The sequence below is a fragment of the Stylophora pistillata genome, chromosome 11 (genome assembly GCF_964205215.1).
Source record: "Stylophora pistillata chromosome 11, jaStyPist1.2, whole genome shotgun sequence".
NCBI lineage: Eukaryota > Metazoa > Cnidaria > Anthozoa > Scleractinia > Pocilloporidae > Stylophora > Stylophora pistillata.
In genome coordinates this window covers 3,871,492-3,887,269 of record NC_142529.1, presented here as the reverse complement: position 1 = coordinate 3,887,269, position 15,778 = coordinate 3,871,492, and the positions used below count along the sequence as shown (strand labels likewise).

Sequence of the window (15,778 nt, the reverse complement as noted above, 5' to 3'; positions counted from 1 at the left end):
CAGGTAATTACGGGTTCAAATGACTTTGTTTTGTCGCCAGTTTTTTCGCTGAAGCCATCCCCTCCGCCAAGCACTCTTCTTAACTTTGTGCAGGTTGTAGCTTCGTCCCCAGGGCCTGATCGAAAAATGACTGAGAGAACCCTGGAGACTACTAGGGCCTTCAGCATCGGGTGATGCTATATCGAAGGCGCTCGTCGAGGGTAAGAGTAAACGGTAAGTTTGGTCAGTGGGGAAATTATGAAACCCGCGAATATTTGCGAAAGCCCGCGAAAGGATGAAATTTAAAACTGAAAACAGTTTTTCAGTGAGACACTAAAATGCGTAATCATGGCGGCGACTATTCAATCGTCTTTAAACAAATCGGAGATTGAGTTCCTTGAGGAAAACCTTGAAAATTGTTCTGTTAAAAACCAGTACTCACATCTACTCCTTTTTTTTTTTTTTTTGTCAAAGCGTCTGTAAAACTATAAATAACGGAGTCAAATCTGAACAGATTCAAAGTCTAATAATCTGATAAGTAAAAGCATATCTAAAACTATACAGAAAAGAGAAAGGTGAATGGCAAATCTAGAACCCTAATTCTAGATTTTAGTTAATTTTACAAAATCGTTGCAGATTAGTGACGTAAATTGATATTGGAGAAGATTCTTCCTAGTGTGGGACTGACTTAAGACTAGGCTAGGCTGTGTACAATTCCTGAAAATCTTGTTCCTTATTTTACGAATCATTTGATGTTTCAGTGTTGACAAGTTTTTCGTATTACATTACTAAAAAAATTGACTTACCGCTCCAAGGAGAATCTCTCTCAAACTTTACTTTTTAAGAGATGAAGCTACCGTCTAAAATTCAAACGTTACTGTTAGGTTTATTAGCGGATTGAAAACCTTGTAAATTAGCTCAAACACACTGAAAACATTTGTATTAGTTTTTGTATATCTTTATACTTTGTTCAGTGCGATCTTACACATTTCGGGTTTGAACTTTTCGTTGGGAATAAGTGGTACAGCTTACATGACCTCTTTTATATTTAACCGCTGTACTATAAATTTGTGTGTTCGACCCTCGACGAGCGCCTTCGATATAGCATCACCGTTCAGCATCAAAGGAAGTATCAAGGTGTTGTGTCTACGACCGTGGTGCGCTGTTGTGTAGGAAGTACCCGCCCTTGTTTTTAAGACGTTGTTCATCTCTCTATATTTCACTCTTGACGAATCATCCCTAAAAATACGGAAAATGCAAGTAGAAACGTTCTTACTTTCGTTGATGTTACTTTTAAGTTCACCTGGTGCTTCTTTTGCCGATTGTCCGCAGTCTGAATACCGTGGTTCGACTGGAAGCGTGTACTCTCATGTTCATGGCGAACTTTATGAAAACAACCTTACTTGTTCGTACAATATCCGAGTTCCCGTTGGCCGAAGAGCTATTCTTGAATTTAAGAAGCTGAACATAGAAGGAATGATGCCAGAGTGCGAACAAGATTCTTTGGAAATAATAGTGGGGTAGGTGCTATAGATGTTTTCTTCTCGAAAGGAGGAGTCGTTAAAATACGTTATCGAACAAGTCTTGTGTGCTAACTGAAAGTTTACGAAATTGGTAAAATATTTGAGGCTTAAATTTTGTAAAACCTAACTTACAAGCACGCAAGCGCCTCACAAGTCTTATTCTCTTTTAATGTAAATTAACTTAAACTTTTCCTTGATCCAGAAATTAAACTTTGGCCAGTAATGATTACACTCGCGATTTTCGCCGTTGAATGTAGCTATGTGTAAGTAATAAGAGCTTGCCTTCGTTAATGGAATATTTTACATCGTATTTTATTTATATGGACAATATAAGATCAGATTCAAGTCACGTATTTCTCTATAACATCACTTTTTGTTCCTTTTGTGGAGAAAGCTTTGGACACCTAGTTTAAGGAGTGATTATAAAAAGCATTAGTGACTTCAGATGCACATGTACTTGTACAGATTCTCCTATAAAATGTGTTATATTTTTCTGGAAAACTGCTGAGGAATTTTATGTTGTATCAAACCTTCTAGGTGGTTTGCATGTTAGGTCATCACCGACAATAAACAATACATATCTCATTAGCTTCTTTTGTTCGTCCACCAGCATTTGTTCCTTTCACCATTGTTACCTGTTTCTCTAGAGATTGGTTGCAAACCACCCAATTAATTCTTCATCTTGCACACTCCTTGAATTAATTTTATTCCTTACATGGCACAGACAGGAGGTTGATACCTGAAAAGTAGTTGCACATGTTGTGTTCATAATTAACGCAAATTTGAAGAAATATTCTTATAACTCTGGTTTGCGTAAAAGGGAATTATACTTGTAACATTTTTAACCTTGTCTTTTAGATGTAATGACAGTTCCATACATTTGGGAAATTTTTGCTCGTGCTCAGAGTTGGTAATGCCAGAGAAAATTTATTCTTTGGACCATTGTATCACCCTTATTTTTAAAACTGATGGGTCAGGCCAGAATACAGGGTTTGAAGCAAAGTATAATTCAATGGATGATAACACAAAACTGGATCCCACCTCAAACTGCAGGTCTGTAAGTCTTTCGTATTTAAATTTATTTCTTGTGCTCTATGTGCGATTATCATTTTCTGTCAATTTAACTGTTTGTTTTCAACTGGATCATTTACTTCATCAAGTTAAATTTCTTTTCCCATTCTCAAGATTTATTATTGAAATGGTAATGATACAGATAGTGGTAATCATTATCATCTGAGATATAATTATTGTTATCAGTCTTGTCATGGAGAAATTAATGCATGGGTGTTCATAAAATGGAGTATTCAACATGATATCTCATTAGTGAGCTTGGCAAATGAGTGAGAAATCATGTTTAACACAGGAAGAGAAATTCAATATTTACAAGCAACCACACATTATTTTCTTACTGGACCCAGGGGATGTGTCTCAGACAATTCAAATCCAACCCTTGAAAGAAAAAAGATTACATGGATGAATATATGAATATGAATATAGTTTATATCTGACCACTTGCAGCCCAGAGGCTGAATTACGGGTGCAGTGTAAGGTTGAGAACAGACATCAGCATATCAGGCGCCTCTGGCAGCCGCTTCAGTCTATCTATCTCACCTTCCCACCCATCCCACCCCAGGGGAGGACATCCATCACACAGTAATCTCGTGTGTGGGAAATTAACGTCTCCTACCCCAACTCTGCAGGAGACAGGACCTCCACTTATTTGTCCCTATCTGAGAAGACTAGAATATCTAACCATTTCTTGATGTTATAGAAAGGTAGCGAATTCTTCTCAATTATTTTAAGACCTTGAGTGTTGGTCCGGCCGGGGCTCAAACCCTCGACCTTCCGCACAACAGTCCAGTGCTCTATCCATTGAGCTAACTGGGAGGCGGATAAACTGGGGGTTCCACTTATTTTATGTCACTTGTTGACAGATTTTTCACTGAAACAATCAAAGTAGGTCCTGGTACAAGGTGGGGCTTAGATAAACACAACAGGCCTTTACTATAAGAAAAGTTGACCTTATTACTGAATGAACACTTTTTCGTTCATTCATTAACTTGACAGAGTGGCCTGTAAGGCAGATGACATGTCAGCAGCTAATTGACAATACCAAACACACTCAAAACTTTTTTGTAATTTTACACATGTGTGGTTATGGCTTTTCTAGGGCTGGAAATCCTTGTTAAACACTGCCATTTATATAGAGCTACTTTTACCTAATTTAAAATGGTTTTTTTACCTATTTTGATATGTAGCCAAAAGTTTTTTAACCAAGCAAGTAGAACATTCTTTACTCCCAACTGGCCTTTGACTTACCATCAAAATGCTGGGTGTACATGGAATTTTTCAATTCCATCAGGAAGGGAAGTTCGCTTGTTTTATACAAGCTTTAAATTGGGAGGAAGTCCTTTTTGCAATAAAAACAGGGAAAACGAGGAGGATGAGTTACGCATCACTGGTAGGTGTGCTATAATAATGGTCTGTTTGGTGGAACATGTTTTACTGCATTGCCAGTTTAATTCAAAAGTTTGTTTCAATTGGAATCTTCGTCATCTATTTGAACCTAGAGATATGGTTAATTTATTACCAACCTTGTAATTTTGGTCTGAACAGATGGGTTTATGACCAAACATGAGGTTAAGATGACTGGATATTGGCTGAGTTCTCTTTTTATGTTTTTATGGATGGAGATGAAGTCAAGGACCATAAAAATTTATCTGATTTTGTCAAGCCTCACTAATCTTTCAAGGTGCCATTATCTTGCTTTGGAGCAGGACAAATCTTTGTGAGGCATTAAATCTAACAGATTTTCAATTTACATGTCATGATTGGAAGGAAAATACCAGTCAAGAAAATTTAGTCATGGTTTTTTAAATGCAAGTTTCTCTGGCATTAATTTGGCCAAAGCTGTGTAGTTGTGTTCCATTGGCAACATCTCCTGATGACTTTTAAACCTTTCTGCTTATAAAAGCTTTCAAGAGCTGGGCACCCTATTACTTGAGGAGGAACATTTGGACATCCTGCAACCAGGTTCCTCTAGCTACAGTGTGCAGCCTCAACAATAAACTTGAAGTAAAGCCAAGACCTCTCACTCTTTGTCAACATTTTCTTACTTCAAAATGCTAAGGAAACCAAGAAAGGGTATGGTACTCTTTCATTAATTGTGTCCTATGTTCCATCTTGTAGGTACAAACACAACAGGCCAAGAGATATTCATTGAGAAAAGGATTTGTTCTCATTCATCTCCTTCTTTTAAATCCTATTTCACATTAAAACAAATGAAGAATGTGCAAGTCAAATTTGCATCAGAGGGTACCACACAAACCAAATCTGATGAGAGTGGAGTTGTTGTTAATTACGCAAGTTACAGAACAGGTACATTGTATAAACCTTTGCACCACACCATCAGTATGGATGTTTTCCACACTGTTTTCCGTATATTTCCTATAATCCTGACAGAGAGAATATGATTTAACATGTGTAGTACCAAGTAGAAATAAATGTTTCAATTATTGTTGCAGGATTAAGATCTTTTTTGTAATCCTGATTTTTCAATTTGTTTGTTTATTTTTAAATACAAAGAGTTTTATGTAGTACAATCTGTTAGGTCTGCTTTTGGAATGTCTGATTTTTATATATTTTGTTATAAGTCGATGATGGAATTAACATGAATCACAGTTGTCTATTTTATTTTGGCTATGTACTTGTCTTGTGTCTTAATAGAATTTTTATTGCAGTTCTTTGTTCACAGAGTCACATGTATTTCTTTAGAAAGTGTTTGTTTAATTAATGAAGGTTCACTTTGTTTCTGTCAATTGCAGCAAAAAGGTCTTGTGTGAATACAATCTATTTTTTAAAATTTTTGCATGGTTTAGAGTGGATGAAATGTTGAATTATGTCATTTTAAGGGGTTTCTTAGAATTAACCTGTTCTTTTTTTTTCCTTGCTCTTTCAGCATCATCATTATCGGGGTAAGAAATTTCCTTTTATCAAAGTTAAATAACAGAAAAAATCGTAAAGGAAGATTTTGCAATTCATCTTTGAGATTTGATTGTTTGAGGAATTTAGAGTAGTTGGTTTCTTGAATTCTTTCATTTGTCTTCAAATGACTGGAAAAAAAAGTTAGTATACCTATCAGTTGGGCACCAACTAATTGCAGTTTAGGGGTTTGTGATTAAGGGGAGCTAGCTCGCATGTACACCTACTGGAAAAATCTTCATATTTTTTTCATGTAGTAACTTTTTAAAAGTTATTGTTACATTTTTTGGTAGATGCCAAAGCCATCCAACAGTTACACCTTCAACAGTTAAATCTTCAACAGTTCATGAGTCAACAGTTCATGAGTCAACAGTGCGTGCAAATAATTCATCAGGTTGGTCATCTCAGAAAAATAAAACACTCTGACTTGTAGCTGCCACAGTTCCCCCCCCCCAAATTTTATTGTAAAATAATACATCAGTCAATTTGAAGCTTGAATGAAACCCATCTTCAGAAGTTCATATGTGGGGGGGGGGGGGGGGGGGTTTGGGAGGAGGGGGGTTGGGAGGAGGGGGAGGGATGTTGAAGCTGCATATTGATCTTCGCATCACACTTTAAGGGCTAAACTGAAAAAGCCCTCCATTTTACAGTATGGATATTTTTGGCAGAATGTAATTAGCAGTAAAAATACTATTTTATAAATTGGAAATTAATGGTTAAGACATAAGTTGTTGTCTTTTTCAAAATCTCACAGTTCTTTTGTTGAATGTCAACTACCAGTATGTAAACTCTCCATTTGACACCATGCCTCCCATGTAGGAATAAAACCAATTATTTCTAAGAATTTCTTGGGTCAGCCTACCAGGCTTCATCTGTCTTTGCTCACTATGGCTAAAAGGAAACATTCTAGGGAATTGTGTGACCTAAGTTTGGCAATCATATACATGTAGCAAGTTGTAATGCTTTTATTCCTTCATTGTACAACTTGGAGTGGCACAAAGTAGAACGACTTTTGCTAAGGAGTATTTCTGCAGGGAGAAGGGAAGGATGGGTGCAAGATTGGTGTAACTTCAACTAGGTTTTGTCTTCTTGATTTTAGGAAGCAAGATGTTGGCAACTTTCTCCTTTTTGGTAACTGGGACTTTGACCACCCAGTTATTGTGATAGAAAAAAGTCTGTGCATACACCGAATCGAAATATGGCGTCCCATTTGAATCGCCATTGTTCTGGACTTACCCATACTAGCCTGGTCTTCACGTGGAAACACTAATAGATTATCACATGTGTGAGAGGCTAGCAAGTCCAGGACTATGGCAATTCAATTTGGATGCCATATTTTGATTCGGTGTATGAAACAATTTTGTTCAAACCCTTGAGGGAGGGTTCATTTACATAATGTAAATGTTCTGCTGTCAGATGTAGTTGTTGTTGTAGATACAGTAGATTTGCCCTAAAGGTGTAGGAGATTTGTTAATTTCATAATTGAGAAGAGTTCAGTTAAATGAATTTTTATATTTATTTTTTCAAGTTGCATTGTAAGAAATATACAACTTTTTTGAAAGAAATGTTTCGGCATGCATATACAAGTAGATGAATAAATTATTTACAATATGAAGTATTACAAAAGTGGGTACTAATTACAGCGTGACACCAAAACATCAAAGGTGTAAACTAGAATGCTAGAAAAGTGTTATGTTGCAATTGTTTGTTAAGTTCAGGTTTGATATTATTTATATAAAAAGCTTCTTTGAGTTTTAAATCAATTGAGTTGTTAGCAGGATCCAGAATACTAAAACAAGAAGGGGAGTATTTGTTCTTACAAGAAGGAGATGTGTTGAAATCCTTAAAAATATGCGAGTTTTTATCGCTTTCCGTGTGCTCCTTTATCCTAGTAGAAAAGTGGCGAGTAGTTTCGCCAATATAACGGGAATTACATCCCGCACAAGAAAATTGGTAAACTACCATGGATTTTAGAGCAACAGGAGTACGATCTTTAACACTAAACATGTTTTTAATTTTAAAAGAAGTGAAAACTAGTTTGATATTAAGGTCCGATTTGCAAAAACGCTTAGTGAGTTGCCAGAGTTTAAGGTTTGCTATTTTAGAATAATAGCCAACAAAAGGGAGTTTAAAGTAACATGTATTATTGTCATCATTAGTGTTCCAGCTATTTTGAGAGGAATCTTGATGGGTCTTCCTCTCAAAAAAGCCAGAACAGTAATGATGACAATAATACATGTTATTTAAAACTCCCTTTTGTTGGCTATTATTCAAAAATAGCAAACCTTAAACTCTGACAACTCACTAAGCATTTTTGCAAATTGGACCTTTTTTTTTTTAATATCAAACTAGTTTTCACTTCTTTTAAAATTAAAAACATGTTTAGTGTTAAAGATCGTACTCCTGATGCTCTAAAATCCATGGTAGTTTACCAATTTTCTTGTGCGGGATGTAATTCCCGTTATATTGGCGAAACTGCTCGCCACTTTTTTACTAGGATAAAGGAGCACACGGAAAGCGATAAAAACTCGCATATTTTTAAGGATTTCAACACATCTCCTTCTTGTAAGAACAAATACTCCCCTTCTTGTTTTAGTATTCTGGATCCTGCTAACAACTCAATTGATTTAAAACTCAAAGAAGCTTTTTATACAAATAAGATCAAACCTGAACTTAACAAACAATTACAGCATTATAACACTCTTCTAGCATTCTAGTTTACACCTTTGATGTTTTGGTGTCACGTTGTAATTAGTACCCGCTTTTGTATTACTTCATATTGTACATAGTTTATTCATCTACTTGTATACTATATAATTGTTCACACTCAGTTACTCATTGACTGGAGATGGCATATGCATGCCAAAACATGTCTTTGAAAAAAGTTGTATATTTCTTACAAATCATGTTTGCTATTATTGCGACCTCAAGTTGCATTCTGGAGTAACGTTACTTGAGAGACATTTGTTATTTAGCTTTAAGGATAATTATTTTTATAATTTAAAAAAAAAAAAAAAAAAACAGAAAAAAAAGCATTAACAAAAAAGATAGAAATACTTGATTAATTAACTCCCAAGATCTGATTGTTAATTCTCCCCTATGGCTGCTACACACTTTCTTTTAAATTAGTCATGAGGATTTGGTGTTAGATCAAGATGACAAGTTCTACCTGATAAGTTTGAGTATTCTTATTGCCCATTTGCTGGATATGGTAAGGATATAACAGGGAGAAGTTACATGTTGATCACTTCTGGGAGTTAAAGGGCTGATAGTAAATAAATAATTATGTCACAGAAGGCTATTATTAGATGATCATCAAAATTTAATTATCTACTTTTTCCCCTAATTTTTTTCCTTTTTTCTTTCACGTGTTAACTCTAAAAGGAAAAGCCAATGATTTGATTGTTTTACTTTATGCTGCTGGGGAATTAATTTAAATGAACATCTAAAGCAGAAACAATCAACATGGGTGGCGTAAACTTGCAGGAATGCAATTTTTTGTGTATGTTCAAAATGATTGAGTTTCTGGACAATTCTTTGATATCAGTGCCAGTAGCATAACATACATCATTATTAACCTATGTCATTGTTATTATTATTATTATATATATTATATTATATTATATTATTATTATATTCACAATTTTTGTGATCTCTTTGCTGCCTGGTTAGCACATGTTGAGTGTGGGGCTGCTGTGCAGAGTATCGAGGATTCATTAGCCCCAGACCAGACCAGCACTCAGGGTCTTAAAATAACTGAGGAGAATGTGTGGCCTTTGTTATGATCATATTTGCAAATGGTGAGACATTCTAGTCTTCTTGGATAAGGACGAACAACTGTAGGCCCTGTCGCCTGCATCTTCTCTCTACTGGTTAGCAGGGGATGCTAAAGAACCCACACACTTATCTCAAAGAGTAGGGAACATAGTTCCTGGTGTTGTGGTTTGGCTTTAATTCTGAAATTGGGCGCATCTGCAAAAATTCCCTTAAAAAAATTTTTAAACTACTCAATGCAGTCTTGTCAAAGACGCTTGTAAAGTTATATATAAATTAACTCAAATACTCGCAAAAGGAGGATATCTAATAATACTACTACTACTAGAATCATATGATACTAAAACATATAATAATTTATCAGGTAGTCCTCTAAATCAGTTTTGTATTTAAGGTGAAAGGTTGTCAATTTTACTTTCCATCATTTTTAAAACAATTATTGCTCAATGTGCTTTATAGGTTTGTAATGTACAGGCACCTTGTATTCTTACAGGTATTGGGTTCATTATAAAAGGTGTTAAAAGTGCTACACGACTTTATAGCAAATTGTATTTAAATTTCAGGGCCCCACTTTACCAGTATAATTTGGTCAGAAAGTAGATATGTGATTTAATTGAAATTTAGTTGTCAATTGTATGTTTGCAGTTGTACATTTATGATTAAATCGCCACTTAGTAAGAGAGGGCTCATTAAAAATAGGGTAAGTATGCATTATTGACCAAGCATGAGGTTTAGGTGGCTGGATATTGGCTGAGTTCTCTTTTTGAATTCTTATGGACCAAGATGAGTTTGAAGTCTGTAAAAATGGAGAAAAAGATCAGGGCTGATATCCAACCATGTTGACTTATTATGCTTGTTCAGTAAAGCTTGTTCAGCAAAGGATTTATTATTAGCTTTCTTAAGAGTCAAGAATGACTTGTTTGTTTTGATAGACGTTTTTATTGTATTAGTGCGGGCATGTGACAGATTTTCTAAGGTAGAGTGACCTATTGTAGCGTGATGTAGCTCTGAGGGGTTGCGTGACCAGACCTTCTTGGTTAGTTTTGGTACTTCGTGACTTTCAGAAACCACCATATTAAACAAAATGAGTTTTGGGTGAAACCTACGTATGTTACTCTGAATTATAACATGATTAAGCTTGTAAATACCAATTTCATCTTTATTGTCGCCTCAGTTAATTCGTTCGAGGCATTACTTTTTCTGAGAAAATAATCGTGGATAAATGTTTACTAGATCCGACGTACCTTTCTTCTCAAGTTAGTTCTAATATAAGCCGTCGTTTAAGGTGGCTATGAACCTCCTATCGCCTCGTTAACAATATTTGACACCCTCGAAACAATGTTCAGTCTATCGTTGATTATGTCAATTATTAAACGATATAGAGACTAGATGTTAAGAGACTCAATTTATTTTTATGATTCTGTCCTTAATATGACTCATTCAAATACTTTGCAATAATTTCCAAAACGTTCCGGAATTTCCGAGACGTGGGTTAAAGATATTTACCCTGAAGGTATGGCGTCCCATCGGGGCCAAAATTCAACATTGCGATTTGACATTGTACTTTTAGTATTCTTCCTTATTTCTCGATTGGACATTCAAGTTTTTATTCCTTATGAAACTTTTTCCGATTCAACATTGTCTTTTTTACAATTAAACTTCCGAGTTTCAAGTATTAAACATTGTACTTCTCGTAATTCCACTTTGCAGTTGTGGATATTCAACATGCAGTTCTTCGCGCAGAAAGTCCAGCAAATACGAGATATCGTCCATTTTTCATCTCGGAAGATAACCTCGTACGAAGTTATGAGGCTTACATGGACAGAGCTGAATAATGAAATGCAACGTCAGCGGGTATGCGGTCAACAACGCGGGCTCAAGTGTCCTAGGTCTAAAATTTAGCGGAAAATAACAAGGGCTGACCTTTAAAACCGAGGAACTCTCTTTTCGTCGAAGGCACTTTCCCATTTCCAAAGGTTTAAAGGAGAAAATTAATTTTTGAAAATTTTTAGGGGTGTACCAAATTTTTGGAGGTTCTGTAAAAGAAAAGCGGCAAGGAAAACGACGCCTCGAAGCAACAGAATAGGAAATCAACCATGCCAACGACTCAAAATCCATGTTTCCGCGGCAAAACCTGGCGCATGCGTATACGTTATTCAGCTCTGTCGCTTACATGAGGTACTTGACCTTAGTGAGCCTGCGCTCCTTCGTTAATAGCTGGGTTGCGGTTGGATGATGGAAAGTTGAATGTTGAATAGCGCGAACTACTGCATGTTGAATATGTCAATACCATAAGTACAACAATATTGCATTGCCACAACTACAAAGTGGAATGACGAGAAGTACAATGTTTAATACTCGAAACTTGGAAGTTTAATTGTAAAAAGAAAATGTTGAATCGGAAAAAGTTTCCTAAGGAATAAAAACTTGAATGTCCAATCGTGAAACACGGAAGAATACTAAAAGTATTCAAATCGCAGAAGTATTCAAATCGCAATGTTGAATTTTGGCCCCGATGGGACGCCATATGAAGGAAAAGGGCAAACATTGTCCTTTGATGTCATTTTTTATCTTTGACGATATTTTTGAAGCCAGTCAGATAGGGCCTTTTTTTTATTAATGCGTCACTCTAGAGAAGTGTTGTAAAGTGTGCAGTCAAAATACCCCAAACGCACGAAATTTGTTTGATCTCTTAAAGTGAAAAATGAAAAAAATGAAAAAGAGCGCGCGGAGATATAACCGTTTCACTCCGCACTAGTTCAAAAACATTGCGAAAAAAACCGTTATGTTTGAGTAGTTACTAAGAATTGCAGATATCAAGTTGTACACCCACTCATGTTTGTCTACAATTGGTTTTATATTCGTGCGGCATTGGTCTTTGCCAACAGTGGGATCGTGCGCATACAATCAATCAATCCTCATCTCCAGTGAGACATTAGGCAACAACAATCTGACTCCATTAAACCCTGTTTCGTGGAGCATGTTGTGCCTAATCCCAAGTGGAATTTACCTGGCCGAATTCAACCCTAACGGTTCGGCGCTAGTTGGCTTTTTGCCGTCCATGAAAAACTGCATGCTATTTACAAACATCTGCCTCTTAGTAGCAGATATAATGGACATACAAAACAATTACAACTATCCCGTTCATGTCCACATTCTGGGCGTATAACACCACATTTTAAACATATGAGGACGTGTAATGCAAGTATGGATACAGCTATATCACTCTTGAGTGTGTCACAACTATGAAATAAACTGTAGCATGTTCTTATTGCTTCTTCTCCGGGTGTTGTTCCAATTGACGCATGCTGTGGGAGAGGTTGAGGACTATCAACCTCCGCTAATAATAGTATCGCTGGATGGATTGGATTGGCGAGTTTTGAAAGTTCAACTTTCCAAAACTACCAATTTGAACTTCATTGCTCGAACTGCAGTCAGAGCCGACTACATAAGAAATGTCATGCCTTCCTCTACATGGCCCAATCATCTCACTGGTCTGTACCCGGAAAGTCACGATATTGTGGATAATGTATTCTGGAATTTACGGAGAGCAGTTCAATTTTCGGCAATGACTGCTCAAAATTTAATCCTAAGTTTTACAATGCATCAGAGCCAATATGGCTGAGTCTGCAAAAGCAAGGAGGAGGTAGTGCATCGTACTTTTGGCCTGCAACAACAAGTTATCAAGTCAAACCCACGCACTACCAAAGAGAAACTTGTTTGATTAACTGTAGTGCAGTCGATCCTGAGGACCTTCCAAAGTTTAGGAGCAGAACTCTGCCAGGCTTTCCGCCTTACGTCCACACTGCGTTCGACAGAAGAGTTCCGTGGTCTGCACGTATTGATAAGGCGGTAGAGTGGCTTGGTTCGGAAAAACCTCCGCATTTCATCGCTCTCCGTTTCGAACAGCCCGTTAATACAGGTCACGCATACGGACCATTCTCAAACGAGTACAAGTTAATGGTAAAACATAATGATGTAAATGTTTTTGGATTCTTACTCAAGCGTTTAAATGAAAGTGGCTTTCTGCAAAAAGTGAACTTAATAGTGGTTAGCGATCATGGAGTGGATAAATCATCGTCTAGTCGTCGAGTGTGCTTGGATGATTACATCGATCCCTCGAGCTACACGTTGTCAGTTGAGTTCAGGTTCTGAACCGGGAAACATCTGGCCCAAACCAGGAATGATAAACATGGTACATCAAAACCTCACAAGAAAAAAGTCCATTACCTCATGTCCGGAAAGTGTACAGAAAAGAGAAAATACCAGATGAGTATCACTGGAAGAATAATCGCCGAATTCCACCGATCTACACCGAGACTGAAGTTTGTTGGTTGGTTACACGTTCTCGAAACGATGCTCTGCAAGATCAAGGATGGCAAGGCTGGCCACCTGACCAATCAAAAAGCTATTCAATATTCTACGCCCGCGTTCCCGCTTTCAGGGAAGGTGTGGTGGTGAACCCTTTCAATACCGTGGATCTGTGCCCCCTGATGAGCAAACTTCTTGGAATAAACCCGCGTCCAAATAATGGCTCCGTGGAAAACGTCAAAGCTGTCCTGAGAAAGGCGCCCACCACCGCTAAAAATGTTCTTCATCGCCATTGCTTGATGCTTGTGTTGGTAACACTTCCTATGAACTTCGCAATTATTAACACTTGAAGCAATAATTATATTTCCTTGATAATAACTAGAATGCCAACCTAAACCGAGCCAAATCATGATTGGTATTCACGGCACTACTCCTTGTTTGTGCTAAAGTTGTCCTAAGAAATAAAGAGGGTAAGTTTCCAAAGAAACTGTAGTGCTGCGTCTGTGGGTGTCACAAGGTAATTTGGTTATATCAACTAAGTTGAAATTGTAAATTGTCCATCGTAAAAAGTTAAAAAGCTGAAGTTTCGAGCGTTGGCCCTTCGGCAGAGCGAATGGAGGAATTGTGGGTTGTGTGTGGTTTAAATGAAGAAAGTGGAGTTAGCTCCTCTCTGGTAGAGGAGGTAGCGCCGATACAATCACCAATGTAGCAACCGTAGAGTTCAGGTTTGGGGCCGTTGTAGCTGAAAAATTGGTGTTCGACAAAACCTACAAAAATATTGGCATAGCTAAGTCCCATTTTCGTACCTATGGCTACGCCATTGGTTTGTTTGAAAAAGTTGTCTACGAAAGAAAAACAATTGAGTGTGAGCGCTAGTTCAGCTAAACGAAGTAGTGTTTCAGATTTAGGTTCCTTAATTAGCCACTACTCTTTATTTGTGCTAATGTGCGATTCAGTTAGCACATGGGTACAATCAGCTGTTGTTTGTTGCAGACATCGCCTTGAAAATTTCATAAGTTTACAGTTCATCAACCCTTTTTAACAAAAGAACGCTATTAACAATCATGTTTTTTAATCCCATTACATGCATCTTAACTTTTTTCATATCAACCTTAGCTACATCATGCTCGATTTAAACGTCACCTCTCGTGCTATATCTCTTTCACTGAGTAGCATAAAACATGTCATTTTGCAGTAGTTTCTATTTAGAAACTTACTCAGTCAGTGATATGTATTGTGCATCAAACATGATCATTATTAGCGCCTCGAACGGTTTCGAGTCGAACCCAGACGTTTCGTTCTCAGTGGATTCGTACCCAGTCAGTAAGTCGTTTCTTTTGCATACTTATAGAACGGTCGGTTTATTTTTCCTGCTTATAATATAGGGAAAACATCACACTTACTTTAGGCGAAGCACAAATCACCTATTATTATGGCAGTTAAAACGTCTGGATGCCAGAACCTATATACACGAAAGCTGGGCGTCTAGGACGTGGCCAGCTAACATGTTTAGAATTTACATATGTACCTCAAAAAAAAGAAAAACTAATACAAAATGATCAAAAAAAAAAATTATTATTATTATTATTATTATTGTCAATAGAGTCAGAAGTATGAAGAACAGAGTTTTCTAACAAAGACATCACACCTTGGGCTTAAACGCCTATCATTGGCGCGTATTGTTTACGCTCAAACGAGCACTATTTGATTTAGTTTTACCTCCTGGCAAACAGACGGTGGTAGGGTACTCATTCTGTCCGTTTCTTACTTAACACCATGCTTTTTCTGTATTATTTGGTCAAGTTTTGAAAAATCCAGTTATTTCTAACAAATATTTTGTCATAATTTTTTCTTGAATATTTGTGGTTGACAAATACTCATAGTTAATTAAGCGAACCCAGTTCGCTATTAACTACTTTCCGCATATTCCATGCAACACTGGGCGCAATTTTATTAGAGGCGCGTTTTGTTGTCACGAATGAAGTACTGACATGAACATACTTAACAGCCTGATACTGGTTCTTCTCTGGCTTTTGTTCGTTAAATGATGGTGCGGCTGAAGTCAAGGATAATCAACCTCCGTTGATAATAGCATCACTGGATAAAATGGACTGGCGAGTATTGAAAAGTCAACGTTTCCAAACTGCTGAATCTAAACTTAATGGCACAAACAGGAGTCACAGCTGAATACATAAAAAATGTTCTGCCCA

General features: G+C 36.9%; 1 protein-coding gene and 1 pseudogene across 1 annotated transcript; both read left to right on the top strand.

Moving 5' to 3' along the window:
- The first annotated feature begins 1,059 nt into the window (after window positions 1–1,059).
- LOC148719711 (zinc metalloproteinase nas-39-like) lies at window positions 1,060–10,647 on the top strand. The gene is made up of 7 exons (XM_088737319.1): window positions 1,060–1,499; window positions 2,361–2,555; window positions 3,761–3,963; window positions 4,692–4,880; window positions 5,461–5,476; window positions 5,777–5,877; window positions 6,583–10,647. The coding sequence occupies exons 1-7, from the start codon at window positions 1,234–1,236 to the stop codon at window positions 6,645–6,647; spliced, it is 1,035 nt and encodes a 344-aa protein (XP_088593445.1). The 5' UTR covers window positions 1,060–1,233; the 3' UTR covers window positions 6,648–10,647.
- Window positions 10,648–11,703: 1,056 nt separating this feature from the next.
- LOC148719710 (ectonucleotide pyrophosphatase/phosphodiesterase family member 5-like) lies at window positions 11,704–14,009 on the top strand (annotated as a pseudogene).
- Window positions 14,010–15,778: the final 1,769 nt, after the last annotated feature.

What these genes read in the sequence shown, in the direction of transcription:
- LOC148719711 (XM_088737319.1), top strand. Translation starts at nt 1,234, where the DNA reads ATGCAAGTAGAAACGTTCTTACTTTCGTTGATGTTACTTTTAAGTTCA. An exon ending in GATCCCACCTCAAACTGCAG is followed by an intron (nt 2,556 to 3,760) that starts GTCTGTAAGTCT and finishes TTTGATATGTAG; the next exon opens with CCAAAAGTTTTTTAACCAAG. An exon ending in GCGTGCAAATAATTCATCAG is followed by an intron (nt 5,878 to 6,582) that starts GTTGGTCATCTC and finishes TCTTGATTTTAG; the next exon opens with GAAGCAAGATGTTGGCAACT.